General features: G+C 61.1%; 1 protein-coding gene across 1 annotated transcript in view; it reads left to right on the plus strand.

Moving 5' to 3' along the window:
• Pwwp2b (PWWP domain containing 2B) overlaps nucleotides 1–18,168 on the plus strand; it is a 22,184-nt gene extending 4,016 nt beyond the window's left edge. Inside the window, 3 exon segments of the mRNA XM_015498457.2 lie at nucleotides 5,997–6,462; nucleotides 6,464–7,391; nucleotides 17,359–18,168. Coding sequence (XP_015353943.2) covers nucleotides 5,997–6,462; nucleotides 6,464–7,391; nucleotides 17,359–17,366 — 1,402 coding nt within the window. The 3' untranslated portion in view covers nucleotides 17,367–18,168.
• Nucleotides 18,169–18,174: the final 6 nt, after the last annotated feature.

Raw genomic sequence — 18,174 nt, forward strand, 5'->3', positions numbered from 1 at the left:
GCTGGGGGGCGGGGGGCAAAAGTGGCTGTCTCCCAAAGTCGCCGCGACTTTCGGGGCTGGAGAACGCGCGGCCGGGCGGAGGGGTCTGCGGGGCCAGGCCCGCGAGGGCGCACGCGGAGCGGGGCGAACTCCGCAGGTCTGCGTAATTAACACACTTTTCTTTGTTCAGCCGCACTGTTGAATTTGGCTGTTTGCAGAATTGTAATCCTTCAAGAGGGATCAGTTGTGTGATGGCCTTGCCCGGTCGCTTAGGAGCCCCGGTCTTTGCGTGGGTCCCAAGGCTTGTAGGAGCGGCTGGTGGGGAGCAGCTGTGGCTGTGCCGGGTGTGAAACACTGCCGCGGCTCCCGGAGCCCGCGCGGAGGAGTAGAAGATATAAGTTATGGGGCCAGTGTCCCTGCCAGAGGGGCGGCCTGACTGCACACGCACCTGTGCACTGGCTGCAGGGACTCCTGAGCACAGATGAGCCTCCTGAATACCCGTCACGTGGTGGTGCGCTGTCATTGCCAGATAAATGATTAGGCATTAATCATCTCTTCTCTTGCTGGGCTTTATTTTGGAACTAGGAGCAGTGGATGCCCCTGATCTGAAAGGGCCAACTTTTTGCTTCCCCAAAGCCCAGGTCTTTCCAGTGGTGTGAACAGAGCAGAGATGGTCCTTCTTTGACAGTGATCTCGCTGACATTATCTCTTCATCAGATGTGCCAGAAGCCATTTATGCACAAGTCATGTGACTTAACATATGGCCTCCCGTGTGACTGTTGCCCTGCTCTGTGTTGGCTACCACTGGGAGTGCCTGATGAAGGAGTGACACTCAGGGGCTGCAGAACAGCCACCTGAGAGCTGCTGTGAGCCAGGGGTTGGGGTGTCTGTGATCCCCCCACCCATGGCTCCTTGTCCTTCTGGGGCCTGCTGCACTGGTCTTTCCTACCTGGAGAGGGGCATTTGCAGCTGAGGTGCCCCATGAACTGGGCTCCCTGACTAGGAATGAGGTAGGCTGAAGCACCCCCAGCTCACAGTGGAGATGTCTTATTGGCTGCAGAGCAGTGGGCGCCCCTCCCTGAGACCTGGAGCTGACTGTTTTACAAATCCATACCCCATCATGGGAAGAAGCAGAGCTGCTGAGGCCAGGACCTGGGAACTGGCAGCTGTAGAATGTGGGGGCATCAGGGCCACAGCCAGAGCCACCTTGAGCTAGGAGCTGGGTCTCGGTGGGTGCAGCTCTGCTCTGCCTGGGCTCTGTCTGATTTTGGCTGCCCCTGCATCCTTTGTGGAGAACCCAAGGATAAACCTGGCTTTCCTTGCCCCTCTAGCCCTCCAAGGCTTGGTCCCAACACTGCCCCTGCTTCTGCCTTCCTTGGCCTCCCCTGTTTCTGTTTCCAGTTCTCTACCCACAATATTATGAGTTGCAACACTGATGTTTACCATCCTGCCTGTCAAGCAGGAACCAGATGCTATGGGCAGTGGGGTGCTGTCCTCGTGCTACAGGGTCCAGGTGCCTGCCCTCCCTGGGTTCCGATGTCTCCTCAGTGCCTGGCCACTCTGCTATGGAAGCCCGGTTCCTGATATGAGCTGCTTGCTGGTGCTCCAATGATCCATGTTGACCCTTCTCAGAGGAGCCTGAGGGTCCTGGAGCAGCAAGGTGTCATGCAGGCTGTCTTCAGGGCAGATCACTATTTCTGGGTGCTGATGGTGTTGGTAACTATCAGAGCAGCGTCCCAGGCTCAGATGCTTACCTGGTGGCCTGGTTGATCGCTGCATGTCCCCCTTGCTGGAGTTAAATGGTCACGTGGGACAGGCCTCATTTACACAGGCTCCTGGGTGGGAGGGCTGAAGCAGGGCCAGCTTGGGTGTTCTCTCGTTTGGTTCTCATCTCCTGTTTGCCAGGAGAGGAGCTCCCAGCGGCTTGGGCTCAGGTCTTCACAGTGTGCGTTTGCATTTTGAATCTGCTGTCAGACTGCAGTGTGGTCTGCAACAGCTCTCAGCTGCTCTGGGTCTGTCCACGCATTCATGTGTGCTCACTGAGCACCAACTGTGTTCAGGGACTGAACCCAAGCTGCTCCCGCAGTCTACTTCCTGGCAAATCTGAGGATCCCTTCCACAGCTCTGATGGCTGAGTTGTGTCTGAAGGTTGGAGTGGGCTGAGAACCTCAGGTGGTGAGTCCCTAGCTGAGGGGTGGCCTGAGGAGAGCAGATGTGCAGGGTGTGGTCTTACGAACAGAAGATAAAAGGGTCCCTACCCGTGGCCTGGTGACCCAGTGCCTCCAGTCTTGATATCTAAGCTAGTGTGAGTCACACACAGTGGTCCTGTGTGCTGGGAAGATCAAGGTACCATCCTGTGACTAGGACCCCAACTATTGCCTTCCCCCATCAGAAGGGCATTGAGTCCTGGCCCATACTCCTCCACTGTTCAGGACAGAGACTCAGCTGCCAGTGGATGCTCCCAGGATGGAATGCAGTGGTGTGGCGATGTCCCCCCTACCCCCAGGTAGCCGGAGGGACCGAGCATCAGGACTGGTGTGCAGGGGCCCTGCTGGCATGCTAGTCTTGGTAGCTTCTCCATGGGGTGCTGTCTGAGCAAGCAGGTGAGGAGACGTGGTGACTGAGGAGTGGAGGAGGGCCTCCCTTGTGCTGCTGGGGAGCCCAGAAGACTAGAGAAAGACGCTGATAGGTCTTGGAGTCCAGGATGCAGGGGGCTCCACTTGCTTCCCAGGATCTGCAGGACTTACGTGTTCATAGGGTGGGGCAGGTCCTAGTGTGTGCCCTAGGGAAGGAGCTGCTCTTGTGTCCAGGTTGTGGCTTGTCCTGCCAAACTGCTTGCCCCGACTCCCAGAGCAGAGGGGGACTGGGAGGCCTCCGAACTCCCGGCAGGTCTGGGCAGCCTGTCCTGCTTCCTGCAGGTCCTTTCTGCTCCTGGACTCTGTTGTGCCCTGGCCCTGCAGTTCTTTGTCTGCAGGGCTGCAGAAAGATTGTGGGTGCTCTCTAAATCAACCCCAGTGGACATGCCCAGGTGGGCCTTGGTGTTGGATTCAGGCCATCCTGAGGCTCATGCTCCTGGCACCACGACTTTGTGAAGGTTTCCATGGGCTCCTCGGCTTTGCACACCCCATGTTTACCGGCCCCTGCAGGCAGCGGGCAGCAGTAGGATGGCCTTCCCACAGAGGCTGGGAGGAAGTTCCAGGGCAGACATGGGGAGAGCAGCAGCGGCTGCCACTAAGGTGCAGCAGCCTGTGTGTCCTGGGTCTGAGGACAGGCAGCGGGACGGGGGCAACCAGATGGAGACGGCCACAGGCTGGGGCAGTCTGGAGTTCAGGCAGGCAGCCAGGGCTCTGCTCCTCCTGCCCATGGGCTGGCCTTGGCCTGGGCTATTGTGAGTGGACAGCTGTGCCAAGACCCTCAGGTTGGTCCCTAGGGACACAGCTTGGCCACTGGAGTCCTGCTGAGGACCTTGGGCCAGGCCACAATTCCCCTGGCCTCGTCCTTGCAGGACACCCTGCAGAGGGAGAGAACCTTGGTGACCCTAGAGAGCTCTGGGTTTCTGTCCCATTTCTTGCTTTTAGGTCTCTCCCCACTCCCCCAACTTGAGCCTCCTGAGCTTTTTATTCCTGCCTCAGTTTCCCCATCTTCCTCAAAACATGTTTTTCCCTCCCTGACTCTGAGCTGCCCAAGTTTTACTGTCTTAAAGATTGCTTCTGGGTCCCTGCAGTTTTCTGCATGGAGACACTGGCTAGCCTTGTGTGGGCCCCCACCCTGGTGACTCACCATAGTCCCTAGGGCCCCTCCCCACGTTGCCTGCTTTCCATCTGAGTGTAGGGCCGTTGCTGTTAGATGGTGGTGTGATTTGGGGTCCTCCATGGCTGCATCTACCTGGTGGGCCCTGTGACTCCAGGATGGATCCTGGCAGGCTTGATCTGGTTCCCAGGTGGCCCACTTCTATCACCCTCCAAGGCCTGCAGTGTCATTGTGGGTACTGCCAGGCCAGGGAGCCTCTGTCCCTGGGACTGGGACAGTGCCAGCCATGCTGGGCCTTGTGGGTAGCCAAAGCTGCAGTGCTTGCTTCTGGGCCCAGGAAAGGCTGGGGTTCTTCCCAGGCACCACCTTGTGCCAAGGCTGTCTCCATGCTTTGGAGGCTGTGGGCCCGGAGTCACGGGACCACTCGGCTGGGGCAGATTCTCTGGTCAACCTCACTGTCCCATCCATCAACTGGGAATGGAGGCACTGGGCAATCTGTGGGCTCTGAAGGGCCAAGGGAGCCCAAGTCCCTGTAGGCCAGTGCTGTGAGCTCTGCTGGGCCCCAGTCTGCTCCAGCCTGGGGGCAGCCCTTCCCACTGTTTATCCGCCAGGCAGGGGTGGGTGTGGCCCTGGCAGGGCAGCAGCTCCAGGAAGGAAGCGTGGCTGCCTGCTGTGCCAGGGTCACTGCCATCTCTGCAGGGCCAGCTTCTCTTGTCCTGGGCTGTTGCTGTCAGATGGTGGTGTGATTTGGGGTCCTCAAGAGGATGGCATGAGGCCTGGCTGTGGCGTCCCAGGGTGACCTGCCTGGAAGGGACCAGCCCCTGGCCTATGTCTTGTAGGCAAGCCTGTGCCTGGGTTGGGGCCTGTGTCTCTGGCCAAGAGCTGTGTGTCCATCCTAAACCTGCAGATGCCACCTGAGGGGACTGTGCCATGCATGGGCATGTGAGCTGCAGGGCCTGTCAGTGGGGGTGACCCCACCCTGCCCAGCCTGCTGTGCAGATAGCAGGTGAGGAGGCTGCAGAACATGTTTGGGATCCTCCGGGAGAGAAGATGGAGGCCACTGCAGAGAGATGAGCTGGGATTGGATGGATGACTGGCAGGAAGGCTGCCTCAGAAGGCTGGCCTGGGACCGAGGCTGGTGTTGGGGACCTGTGGGGAGGCTGTGGACGATGGACAGGGGGAACAGATGGGGAGGAGGATACCAGAGGAACTGCACTTCACAGCCTGGGTGGCTGTGAAAGCCGGCAGGACCTGTGCTTTGGCAGGAGCCCTGGGAAGGACTCTGCCAGCCCTGAGTCCTTGTCCTGCAGCCTGCCTCCCTAGCAGCTGCAGGAACCCTGTTGTCCTGGCACGTTCAACCCTGTGTGTTTGGGGTGCCACGCTCCCCATCCCAGGGAGGGGTCTGCCCAGGCTCCTGGGGGCTCACTCGGCCTGTCCCCTGGAGCAAAGCAGCTGAGCCTCCCCACTAGGCTCCTGTTCAGAGCTCTGCTCCATGGGACTAGGGACTCTCACTTCGTCTTTCTCTAACACCCCCACATTTGCAGCCCTGTGATGAGTTCTAGGGTGAGGGCTGGGGGCAGCAGTTGGGCAGCAAGGTCCTTCTAGGTCATGATGGCCAGGGAGGCTGGGTGACACAGCCCTGAGGACCACTAAAGCAGCTGGGGCCAACCGTGGGACTCTGGGCTTTGAGAGGTCACAGAGCCTGAGAGGGCTCTGGTCTGGTGGCTGCCGCTGTCCTCTCTGGGCTGCAGAGGCTGGGGCTGCAGCTCTGCATCTGGCCACATGCAGCTCCCGCCCCACTGCATGCACATCGGATGCCCAGGGCTTGTTTGCTCCAGGGGACAGGCCTAGGGCCTTCGAGGCTGACCTGGGAATCCCCAGCCCCTCTGGAGAGGACGGAGGGGAGCCAGTGAGCAAGGTCAGGTCAGGGCGTCCACATCTCTGAACACAGACCCTGCTCTGAGGCTTCCTGACAGTGCTCAGCTGTGAGCGCTCCTCCCCTGGTGGCCACAGCCCAAGATTCAGACGCTCTGATCAGAGAAGCAGCCTCCAGGCCACACGTCATGGGCCTGATGGGCCTGCGTCCACTTGCACACTAGGACAGATAGTTCACAGGGGCCTGCTTCTCAGTCTCAGCCCAGGGATGCCACCCAGCACTTGGCACACACCGCCACCCAGCCTGCTGAGAGTGGGTCCAGGCAGCAGGGCAGGGGGCAGCTGGAGTCCTTCCCTGCTCACTCTCTCTCTCTTTCTGTCTCCCCTGCCAGGTCCGGTCTCTTTGGGCTGCCTCCGCTGGCTCCACTGTCCCTGGCTGACAATGCCCCTGCCCTCAGCGGCCATGGCCAGGCCCCTGAGGAGAGGGATGGAGAGATGATGCAGCTGGGCACAGGCTCCCCAACTCCTCCCGGCAGGGACCAGCCCTCAGAGGACCAGCTCCCCAGGACGTCCGGCCCCGAGCCGCCCCCACCCCTGGTGCCTCCGCTGCCTGCTGGGAGCCTGCCCCCCTACCCGCCCTACTTTGAAGGCGCCCCCTTCCCTCACCCACTGTGGCTCAGGAACACCTACCAGCAATGGGTGCCACAGCCTCCGCCCAGGACCATCAAGCGGACCCGGCGGCGTCTATCCCGCAACCGTGACCCGGGCCGGCTCATCCTGAGCACCATCCGCCTGCGGCCTCGCCAGGTGCTCTGTGAGAAGTGCAAGAGCACCGTGAGTCCCCAAGAGGCCAGCCCTGGGGGCAGCCAGGGGTCCCAGGGCCCGCCGGAGGCTGGGCAGCGGCCCAGACAGGGAGCATCGCAAGCCCGAGGAGCCCGAGGATGGTGACCCGGTGGCTGCGGCCACTGCGAGGAGGAGCAAGAGGGAGAAGCGGGAGGAGGAGCGGGCTCCCGGGGAGCAGGTCCCTCGGAGCCCCGTCATCAAGATCTCCTACAGCACCCCCCAGGGCAAGGGCGAGGTGGTCAAGATCCCCTCCCGTGTGCACGGCTCCCTGGAGCCCTTCTGCCCCCAGCAGGCCCTGTACAATGGCAGCCTGGACCCCGAGGCACCGCGGGACATGGAACCCAGGGACGCTGGGGACCGCCTGCCCAGTGGGCCCTTGGCCTCCATCCCCAAGCTAAAGCTGACCCGTCCTGTGCCTGCTGGCTTGGACCTGCCGCCCCCCAAGATCCGCCTGAAGCCCCACCGCGTGGGGGATGGCGAGCAGGAGCCGCTGTACAGGGCTGAGCTGGTGGAGGAGCTGAGCGGCTGCCTGCGAGGTCCCCGGGCCAGCCCCCCGGCCCTCCTGGCGGACGGCTCGGCCCATGGGCTGGAGGACTTGTCTTCTGGAAGTTCTGGCGAGGACGATGACTTCAAGAGGTGTCCCCAAGGTAAACAGGGACGTGAGGGGTTGGCTTTTCTTGTCAACTGCCCTGAAGGAAGGGCAGACTGCACCACCGAGTCTGTGTGTAGCAGCGACAGCCTGGACGAGTCCAAGTCCTCCAGCTCTGAAGTCACATCTGCAGACACAGGGGACCTCTCATCCGGCGACGGTGCATCCGTGCCTTCCTCCTCCAGGGACGCTAACCAGACAGTCCCACCCCTCACAGTCAGGCTGCACACTCAGAGCGTCTCCAAGTGCGTTACCGAAGACGGAAGGACGGTGGCCGTAGGGGACGTCGTGTGGGGTAAGATTCATGGTTTTCCTTGGTGGCCAGCACGTGTCCTTGACATCAGCCTTGGCCAGAAGGAGGATGGAGAGCCCTCTTGGCAAGAAGCAAAAGTCTCATGGTTTGGGTCTCCAACTACATCATTCTTATCTATTTCAAAACTCTCCCCTTTCTCTGAATTTTTCAAACTGAGATTTAACCGTAAGAAGAAGGGGATGTATCGGAAAGCTATAACCGAGGCTGCGAATGCCGCGCGACACGTGGCCCCAGAAATCAGGGAGCTCTTGACCCAGTTTGAAACATAACTTTGGCTCCCTGACCAGGTGAGTGTGTCTGCGGGCGCTGTCCCGAGCTCGTGTTCATCTGCATCGAGGTGCGCCCCAGCCCATGGCTTGCTGCTCTGAGGGGAGCCACCCTGGCTCTGTCACCTGAGGGCCAAGCTTCACTGGAGAGGTGCTTTGGAGTAGGCCAGTTTCGTAGCTTCTACTTCAGAGCGAGGTTGAGTCTTGCAGCCATTTTCCAAAAGAAGCCCCTTGAAGGGTTTCTGTATGCTTCTGAGGGACTGGAGGCAGGGGTGCTGCTGGACTGAGCGGGAAATACTCTGGGGAATCGCCTGCACCCCTTCCCAAAATCTGGAGCAGGGCCTGGCGCTCCTGCTGCCCCACACTGTGCTGCCCTGGCTTGACAGAGGAAGGAGGCGAGGTGCACTTCCTGCCTGGTCTTCCTCCCCGTGACAGCTGGGTGTAGTGGCTCTTGGTTGGGGACCTGTGGTGGCCAGGTGCTCTGGGTCCTAGGAGGTGCTCTGCCTGTTCCTGGAGTCAGGGTCTTATCCTCCCTGCCCACCCCCGGGAGGACCATGTCAGAGTCAACAGCGGTTCCTAAAGGGAGCCTGTGCCACTCGGGACCTCACCACACGGGAGGGACATCACCCCCATGGAGTTGGGGAGTCAGGGTGGCAAGTCTGTGCCCCCAAATAAGGCATCTGGAAGGCACGGAGGGCTGCAGCCTACCCTGCACTTGCTTCTGGGCATGTTCCTGCCTGGCTAGTGGCTAGTACCAGACTGCCCCCACTCCTGGCTGGCACCCTCTATGCTTGTCTTCATGACTGAGGATCAACTAATGCTCATCCCCATGGGCACAGAGACTCAGCCAGGACAGGAGCTTCCAGATAAACACCGGACAGGAGCTGTCCATCTACTGTCCCCGCTGCGCCTCTGCCCTGTCTTGGTGACCTTCAGTGACCACATCTGCCTCTGCCACCCGCCTGGAGTTCTGGCCTCCTGGGTGGCCATCCTTCAGGTCATAGCAGGACTGACTGATGATTGGCTAGAGAAGGGGTCCGGTCGGCTTCAAGCCCTGTCACTGGTCTGCCTTATGCATTGGGGTCCTAGGACAGGAGATGGAGATGAGGGCCTGTCATAGGGGCTGGTTCTAAGGCTGCCTGGCTGTCCAGGCTCTGCCCTGGCCTTGTCCTCCCCGCCTGGACAGTGGGGTGCCTCTGCCTCCTTCCCAGGAGTCCAGACACAAATCAGGCCCATCTCCCGTCAGTTCTGGGCACTCTGTGGGAGCCTGGCGGGTGCACAGGCGTGTAGGTGTGGGCGGTAGCCTCTGCACGCCTGCACATGTCTAGGGCACTTGTCCTGAGCCATGAGCCCCCAGGGAGAGGGGAAAGAGGAAGGCCAGGTGACACTTCCCTGAGGTGTCCCTGCCGAGGCCTGGCCTGGTGGCTGACCCGCAGCACCTGTTCTTGCCTCGCCCTCTGCCCAGTCCTAGCCCCTAACTCCACGCTGGTCCTTGCTCTGACCTAGTCTGGAGTCAGCATGGAGCTGCGGCTCCTCTCAAACATGCCCCTTCTGGGTGCCATCAGCCCAGCTCAGCCCTCACAACACGCCCGCCAGCTCCCAGTCACACTGGCTGAGGGGACTCAGTTACAGGGGACTCAGCCACCTGCAGGCTCGTCCAATGGACTGGTGGGTTCTGGGAAGCCCAGCAAGGGGAGGCTCTGGGCCAGAGAATCCAGCCCTGTAGGTTCAGGGCTGCCTAGGTTTATCCGGAAGCAAAGGAAAAATCTCACCCGACTGGTTTGCCTGCCACACAGGCTGCTTCTCCTGGGGCCGTGCCTGGGCCAGACGTGCTGCCCAGCAGCCCAACTGCTCTGGGACCTGTGGGGTGCTTGGTCCCTTCAGTGTGGAGGTGCTCAGCCTGGTTGCCTGATCTGTGTTTTGCTGTTGTTCCCTAGGGATCAGGCTGGGAGCAAGGTCCCCATCGCCCAGGCCATTCACATGCTCAGCCCTGACCAGAGCTGGTGCCCACAGCCCTGGGCCTCCTGCTTGGTGTGGGTTGGTGCTCCCCTGGCAGACGTTTGCTTTGAAGTGTCAGCAGTACTGCTGGGGGCAACCCTCATCCTGCTCTTTGGAAGGGAACCTAGGGACCCCTTCCCTGAGCAGAGATTGATGGGGACCCCGGGGAGGGGCATGGTTGCTGGCGTCTGGGCACCTTGGCACCTCTTGGGTAGAGGAGGGAGGGCAGGGAGACCTGCTGGGAAGGTCCACTGCAGCTCCCTGAAGATGGTGGTGGCTGGGGCACAAGCTCCCAGAGGTTCGGGGGTGGCACAGGCATGTCAGGAGAGTGATAGCAGATGAACAAGATCTCCACCCTCCCAGGGCACAGAGCACAACACCCATCCCTGAGAGACCCTTGCCAGGCTGGGCACGGGGGCAAGCTCCTGGGCCCTCAGTGGGGACCACCACCAGAAGGCAGTGTCCTTGCTGTGGTTGACTGGTGCCGCTCCTGGTGAGCCCTGGCCCAGGACAGTGAGGCCACAACCTCGGGGTGGAGGCACAGAGGCTGCAGCCCCCTGTGTCGTGGGGGTGACAACAGCTCCTGCCTCATGCCTGAAGGAGCAGTGCCCATGTGCAATGCTCCATGGACAGTCATGGCCAGGCCAGGGGCTGTGAGTGACCCACTGGCAACCTCCCTTGAGGTGACCACTGCACCCTATCTGGCTTGGCACAAGGGAGTGAGGTCAGAGGCTGTGCTGGGGATGGGAGTCTGGAAACCAGCTCTCAGGGGGTCCCTGTGCCTGGGGGCAGGGCGCACACCCCTGTGGATGGGCAGGCACTATGCCCCTGCCCTTGGTGCTACTTGGGGTCCTGCAGGAGCTGGCCAGCTGGCTTTGCCTCAAGACAGGAACGGGGACTCCCAGAGACCTTGTGCAAGCCTGCCTACACCCCACCTCCCGGACCCGCTGTGCCTGGAGGGATTGGTCTGGGTGCTCAAGGCCCTGGCACTGGTCCTCACTAGCCTCACTCCTGTCTGCCTGCTCCGCCCAGTCCGTCCGCACCCCTGAGGGCAAACAAGGCCAGAAGTGGGCTAGAGAGTGGGCAGAGTCATGGAGGTCTTCACCCTGAGGGGAAGTCTGGGGTCACAATCACACACAGACCTGCAGAGGAGGAGGCAGGAGGCCCTTGAGGCAGAGCAGCAGCAGGAGCCTTAGCCTGGACTGGGATCAAGAAGGCTTCCTGGAGGGGGCAACAGGAGCTGAGACCCTAAATTGAGGGCCAGTTGGGAGCTTAGAGGGTGTGGGTGGTGCGCAAGGCAGAGGAACACCAGGGCACATTCTGAGGGTTGGCCCCACTCCAGGGGCCCTTGGGCCTGCTGGGCCCAGTCTTAGGCTCTGCCTGGAGAAATGCACACGGCCAGTGAGCAGCTCCTATTTGTGCTGACACCCTGCTTTGAGCACAGGGTGTGACAGGCCAGTGCTGGGCCTGGAGAGGAGCAGCGGATGTGCCGTGTTTGCTGCTGGAACTGGGGGTGCCAGCCCCTTGCCCATGAGGACAACCTAGACTGGAGTGGGTGCAGTTGGCTGGCGAGGGATGTTTCCAGGGTCTTCTGGCTGAGGCATCTCAGAGCCGAGAGCTCAGAGCTCGGTGCTTGGGGCTGGGGCAAGGTGTGGGCCCACATTCGGGGTAACTGGACAAGGACAGACCTGAAAAGGGGCAGGGGGAGCGCCACCCAGGGCTGCTTGAGGGGAGGGCCTTTGAAGCAAGAGAAGTGGGGAGGTCACAGGAGGGTAAGTGGCAGTTTGGGGGCAGGAAGAGGGTCTGGCAGAGAGCAGGCAGTGCTGGCCAGCTGGGGAGAGGTGGCCAGCTAAGGACTGGAGGGACAGCCTTGGGGCTGATCTTGATTGGACGGGAACCTTGCTCATCGCACACTCAGCACCACAGAGGGCTGGGGTGCTGGGTGGGCAGTCACCCAGGGCAAGCCCAGAGAGGCCAAGGTCTTCCCAAGGATTGGCCGGAGACAGCACACCTGCCCATGTGTTCTGGGAGCCCAGGCCAGACCCTTCCTGGGGCAGAGCTGCAGAGCGGGCTGCTGGCCAGGGCCCTGCGCTGGGCTGTGGCTAGGGCTGGAAGCCACAGCTCCACCCTGAGGGGGTGGAGGACCGTCCCAGGCCCAGCCTCTCAGAGGCCCCAGCTCCCTCCCTGGCTGGTGGTGGGAGCTCCCTGGCTGGCTGGCAGGACGCCTCCCTCTCCCTCGGGCAGGTGCTCTTGCACTGGGGTCCATCAGGCTGCGGGCTTCCATCAGCCGGCTCCTTTGCATGAGCTTCCTGTGGCCACGGTAACAAACTGCCACACAGGGGGAACACTCATTCTCACATTCCTGGAAACCAAGTCTGACACCAAGGTGTGGTCAGGGCTGCCCAGCCTCGGAGACTCTGAGGAGGGTCCTTCCTGCCTCCCAGCACCTGGGGGCTCCAGCCCTCCCCCACCTGTGGCCACTGACCCCCAGTGTCTTTGCTGTCTCTTCCTCCTCCTCAGCACTGAATCTCCCTCCTCTCTTTTGTGAAGGCCCCCCAGTGGCATTTAGGGCTCCCTTGCAGAATTAGGATGCTCTAGCCATCTCAAGACCCTCAGGACCCCTGCAAAGATGCACCACTGTAGGTAGCACCCCTGCAAGGAGGGGGGACTGACACAGGGCTCCCTCCCCTCACTCCTCCTCTCCAAGTTAAATTCCCCATGTGCTGCGTGAATATCTGGGGGTGCTGGAGGTCCACGTCAGCCTCAGGTCAGGTGCCGCACCTGCCTTGGGCTGTGGTGGAGCTCCTGCGCTGGAGGTTCTGCAGGGGTTTGTGCAGGATGCAGAAAACCATGGTTCCAGAAGGATATGCGGGGGCTGGGAAAATCTGCTGGCAACCAGTCCTGGGAGCACCCCCACTCCCGCCTCCCCCTCCACAAGGTCGGTTCCCCCAGGGAAATGAGGCTATAGATCAGGAGCCACTGGCTGAGGACGGCAGGTGCTGGTGGTGCACCTGCTAGGTGGGGGCAGAGTGTGACCCTAGACCAACATGCGCTGGGAGCCGGTTCTCCTGGGTGCCCTTGCGGCGAGTCCTGAGAACAGCACCTCGAGCTGAGTGCTGCAAGCCAGCTCCTCTTTCTTCCAGCTCTAAATAAAATGTCCTCCTTCTCCTGAGGACGGCTGTCAGCCGCCTTCCACGTTGCTTCCAGGGAATTCAGGTCCTCCACGAAGGTTGTAATTATTTTGTTCCAGAAGGAAGCTAAGGCCTGTGATTCTGAGCCTGCTGTTGGGGCTCCATGTGTCCCACTCCAGCATTTAGCAGCCTGTGCCTGCTGCCGCCTCTGGGCATCGGGTGGGCTCCTGTGGGCAGGTGGGGCAGGCAGTTCTGGGGTGCTCCTCTAGGAGCTGGGTTTCTGGGGCCCAGTTGTCTTGGTGTGTCCCCTGCCTGTCCCCTCCCCTCTCTCCAGTGAGATGCCCTAATGCCAAGTGTCTTGGTTGCTTCTTGGGTCCTCCCCACAATTAGTGATTTTACACCTGTAAAAGTCCGTATGTGCACACCGTAAAGTATTTTAAGTAATGTCTATCAGGGTGGCATTATACTGTTATACTACACCCGGGGAGGACCCCTCCAAAGCCAGCCAGAGGTTGTGAGAGCAGCCTAGCGGTTCCAGCAGGCCCTTCGTGCTGGGGCCTGGCCTTCCTGTTTCCCAAGTGACGACATCCCACCATCTCACAGCTATACTTGTTGGTTGAATTCTGTTTTCATCTCTAAGATTCCTGGGTTCTGGAGATGTAGTGTGTTCTGTGCTTCTGTGGGCAGTCCTGTGGCCCTGGGCCAATAGGTCCCCTCCCGTGGCTCTGCATCCTGGTTTGTCCCTCACCTTTCAGCAGAGCAGGTTCAGAGGGGCACTGGCCTGGGGGCCTGGGCAGTAGCCCACAGCTGCTCCCTGGGTGGGGAGCTGCTGGCCTCTGATTTCCAGGCACTGGTGTGGAGGGATGGGGTGGGTCTGAGGATCTACCCCAGAGCAGTTCTGTGAAGTCCTGGAGGCCTAGAGGCCTCCTGGGCAGCTGAGCTCAGCTTTGCAGCCCCAGCTGGGGTCCAGCCTGTGGGCAGGGACTCTGCTCCTTTTGCCAGGAGCGGGAAGGTCCTTCTGAAGGCCACTGTTTGGGGAGAGCCCGGGCCATCCTCTCAAGGCCTGCGTTTTCCTAAGGAGGACTGCTGCTGAAGACACCTGGCGTTTTCAGAGGTAGTGTGGCTGTCGGGGGGACATGCGGTGCAGTCTCTTTGCAGTGAAGCATAGCTGCCCTGATTTGGCCCCTTGTAAATCCTAGAGTCCCCAGTAAGAAGGGGTGGGCGGAGCGGTTTCCAGGTATGACTGTCCCCACCCAGAGCCCACAGAGAGCCTACAGCGGTCAGACCTTGCCAGCAGCCCTGGCCTTCACAGGGGTTTGGAAGAGACACTCTCTAAGCTGGACACCTGGCCCAGGGTGGGTGACTGTCCTCAGATGTGCTGCAGCCTGGGTGGGGCAGGGTAGGCCAGGAATGGTGTCCACAGATCTGGGGCCACTGTACCCGCCTCATGACCAGTCACGGATTTGGGAGGAGTCTGCAGATTCCTGGGGCTCACCCTTGCCCGTGAGGGATGTGTCTATGCCCAGGGGACAGTGCTGGTTGGTGACCAAGGAGGGAATAGTGAGGAGGTGGCGTGACTGCAGGGAGGCATGCTGGGACTCACTGCAGACCCCGGACCCTGGCTGCAGGCCATGGGGTGGACTGGTGGCCGAGACTAACCCAGAAGCAGTGGGGCATGTGCCCATCAGCCCCCGCAGCACCACAGAGCAGGCAAGCAGGGCACAGGTGCCATGGCCCGGAGTGCTGGCTGTGCTAGGCCCTGCTGGTCTGTGTCGTGGGCAGCAGCTCAGTCCAGTGTGTGACCATCACCCTGAGAGAACAGACCTATTGTGGGGTGCTGTGACCTTGACCTCTCCAGGGCTCAGCAGTGCGGGACTATTTTGCAAGGGATGATTTCTCAGGCCCCAAGTCAGGGCCTTAGCTGGCTAGGGCAGGGCTGCTGCCCAAGGTGGCCTTGGGGTGGGTATGGGGCCTTGCTCAGGCCTGGGCCCTCCCACAGGGTCTGTGCTCTGGTTTGGACACAGCCCGCCCTCCCTGTAGAGATCAGGGATGGGGGTGGTCAGGCCTGGACCGAGGGGAATGGGCCATGTAACCATCTGACCCAGCAGTGGAGGCCTGGCCTCTTCGGGCACCTCTCCCAGATGCTCAGTCTGTCCAGTAGGTGCTGTGACTCAGGCCTGCACAAGCCAGGCCCAGGTCTAGAGGGGTCCAATCTCAAGCCGGGTCAGGCTTCAGAAGAAGGGACTTCCTATAGCAGTGTCCCAGACCCAGGGACCTATCCTGGCCTGCCCAGCTTTCCTAGAGGCATCCTGTCCCCCACCACTGTCCTCGGGCCATTGCCATCCTCACTTCCTGGGAGCGTACAGTCGAAGCCTGTGCCCCACCCTGCTCAGCACTGGGATGGGGGAGGCCTGCAGTCATCACAAGCAGCACAGCTGGGCCAGGCATCCACCCCTGTGCTGGGCCCTGCAGAAGGTGGGTGCTGGCACTGGGTGGGGGTTGGTTGGCCTAGCCTGGCAGCAGTGGGTCTCCACACAGGCCGAGGCCCCTGTGGTTCCACTCTTGGCAAACAGTGCAGGGTGACCTAGAAACCATGCTGCTGACCCATGCCCAGCCGGAGCTCCTGCAGTGTGCCCTACCCACCCGCCAAGCCCCCAGTACAGAGGTGGCCCACTGTTGCCTGGAGGTCACTGCAAGGGGCTTTGCCCGCCTCACCCTGGTAGCTCTGCCGTCGAGGCAGCCCACTCTCAGGTTGCTGAGTCCCTTGGCAGGGCTGTGTTTGGTGAGGGTCCAGCCCCTGCATCACCACGCCTGGGGCCTGGGGTGTGTGAGGTCAGCGTGTGTCACTTTCCAGAGCGCCTGGCCCTCTTCACCAAGGCTGGGTGCCTCCTTGGACAGGGGCCTGGAATGGAGTTGTTCTGGATAAGGGTGGTCACCACAGCTCCCAGCAGCAGGAGGCCGCAGGCAGGAAATGGGGTCTGTCCTGCACGCCTCAAAGACTGCCCAGTGTGGCCAGGGCACCTCCTATCCCAGGACACTGAGGAATGTCACCAAGCAGGGGTCTAACCCGACCTTGCCATCCGTTCTGCTGTGACCCTGCCTGGTGGACCTCTTCGGGACTGGAGTCTGGACTTGTGTAGACCTGGTGGGCACAGGTTTAGCCTCCTAGAGCTCTTGGACATGGAGATTGCTGTGCAGCCTTGAGTGTTCCCATGGTCTTCCTCACTCCTCTGCCCAGGGCCTGACCTGAGCCCGTAGAACCCAGGCAGGCACCGTCCACTCCTGCCTGGCTGTCTGGTGGCCAGTGCAGCCTTGTGTGGGAAGGTCTGGGGAGGCCAGGTGCCCCACTGGGGCCAGGCCTGTCTTCAGCAGAGGGTTCTTGTGGGTGGTAAGTCCCCCACCTATGGCCTGTCTGCCTGGAGAGGGGAATAGGGGTCCTGGGCAGCTGAGCAAGGGGCCAGTATGGGGATCCTGGGAGATGCATGTTGGACTCTGTGGAAGACTCGTGGGCCTGCAGCACCTCTCCATACCTGGGTGGAAAAGCGTGGGCCTGGCCTCACGTGCAGACAGCCCCTGGACACACTCAGTGCAGTTCTCAGGTAGCGTGCCCAGTGCTGAGGACGTCCTCAGGTTTCTGAATGACGGCTCCTGATTCTTGACTTTTCAGCTTCGATGATGTTGGTGACTCTGTAGCAGAGGAGGAGTTTGCATTCTTATGTCCCCTGCTCCCAGCCACACATGCACCTGTGCTGAACAGGGATGCCTGCAGCTCGCCCCTGCCCAGGCAGCGGATGAACTTGACTCGGGGCTCTCTGCTCTCTGGGCTGATCCTGGCCTCGCCTCCTTCTGGTGGGCACTGTGGTCCTGCCCCTCCCTGGTCCCCAGCCTCGGTGCCCTCCTCGCCCGTTGGGGACTTGTTTCCATTTGATGCTGTAGTGTTGAAGGCTTCCCCTCAACTGCTCCACACAGCTCTGGGTGGTTATTTCTCAGTTCTAGGCACTCGCTGGCCTACCATGTTGAGTGGGCCACGACAGGTCTGCCCTCTCCCACCTGTGTCCCCCAGTGCCAGAGGGTTGTGTCCTGGTAGAGGGGGACCCTGGGACCCCTCCCCAGGCTCAGGTGCTGAGGGGCATGTCCCTTCAGGGGTCATCAGTGCACAGGAGGGTCCCAAAGAGACTCACTGGGTTCCCCTGCACAGTAAGCCTGTGGCTGGAAGAAGCCAGAAGAGTGGGCTGCTCCTCACACCCATGTGACTTTCTCTGTGCTGGACTTGGGCTAGCCCTGTGGTCCAGGGTGTCCAGCCATTGAAGACCCTCCCCTTTCCTGAGGCATAGCCGGATCCTGGGCACCCGAGGTCAAGGGCAGGTGGGACTCATGGACATGGAAAGGCTAGTGGGAGCTGGGGACCTCCAGGGGTCCCTGGAGAGTGACAGAGCCCAGGAGGGCTGGCTCAGAGACTGTGGCAGAGTCTCTGGGCTGGTGCTCTGGCCCCGAGGGGCCTGCCTCCCAGCCCTTGGGTCCACGGTAACCTGTGCCCCTTTCTGCTTCCCCAAGGTCACTGATGGTGAGGGCACGGCTGTCATCCTGGAGCTTCTGACTTCCATCCGAGGGACCCCTCGTGCCTTCTGGCCGGCTATGTGTGGAAACACTCTGGGCACAGTGGTCAGCCTGGTACAAAGCCCCCAGAGCAGCAGGTGTGTCCAGGGAGGGGACAAGCCCAGGGCGCGGCGGCTCCTCTCAGCTGAATGTGCCTGTGGCTCAGGCTACAATATTCCTGGCTGGAAGTACCCAGGAACTCAGTGACAAGCTTGCTGCTTCCTGTGTCAGGCCCAGATAGCTGCCCGGCTCAGGCATCCCTGTGCAGGAGCAGGGCCTTCCTCCCTGGCCAGTCTAGCCACTGGTGTGGGTGGCCATGTCCAGCCATGGAGCATTCTCCTGGCATGGCTGCCCTGGCTGCTCAGCTCCGGCTGCCCTGCAAGCTTGAGGAAAACCAAGTTGCACGTATGCGTGTCTTTCCCCAGCCCTTGGGTGCAGGGTCGTAGCGCAGCTGAGAGCCGGGGACCCGCCCACATCTCCCCCACGTTCCTCCCAGAGCGCAGGTCTCCCCTGTGCCCAGCCCACCTGCAAGGCCACCTTGTCCTGGAGATGTTGCTACCAGCTCACAGCACAGTGAGGAGGAGGTGAAGGGCAGGCCTCAGAGAGGGGCGCTGACGTTGCGAGGCGCCTCCGCAGTGCTGTGTAAGAGCATTCCCTCCCCGTCACTGTAACGACCAAAAGGAAGAAGAAAAGGAAAAGAGAAAACCTGTCTTCTGCTTTTTCTTTGTTTAAATGTGAAAGAATAAAGTCTGTGGAGGTTCTACCTGAGCCACC

The sequence above is a fragment of the Marmota marmota genome, unplaced genomic scaffold, assembly GCF_001458135.2.
Source record: "Marmota marmota marmota unplaced genomic scaffold, marMar, whole genome shotgun sequence".
In the NCBI taxonomy this organism is placed as follows: Eukaryota; Metazoa; Chordata; class Mammalia; order Rodentia; family Sciuridae; genus Marmota; species Marmota marmota.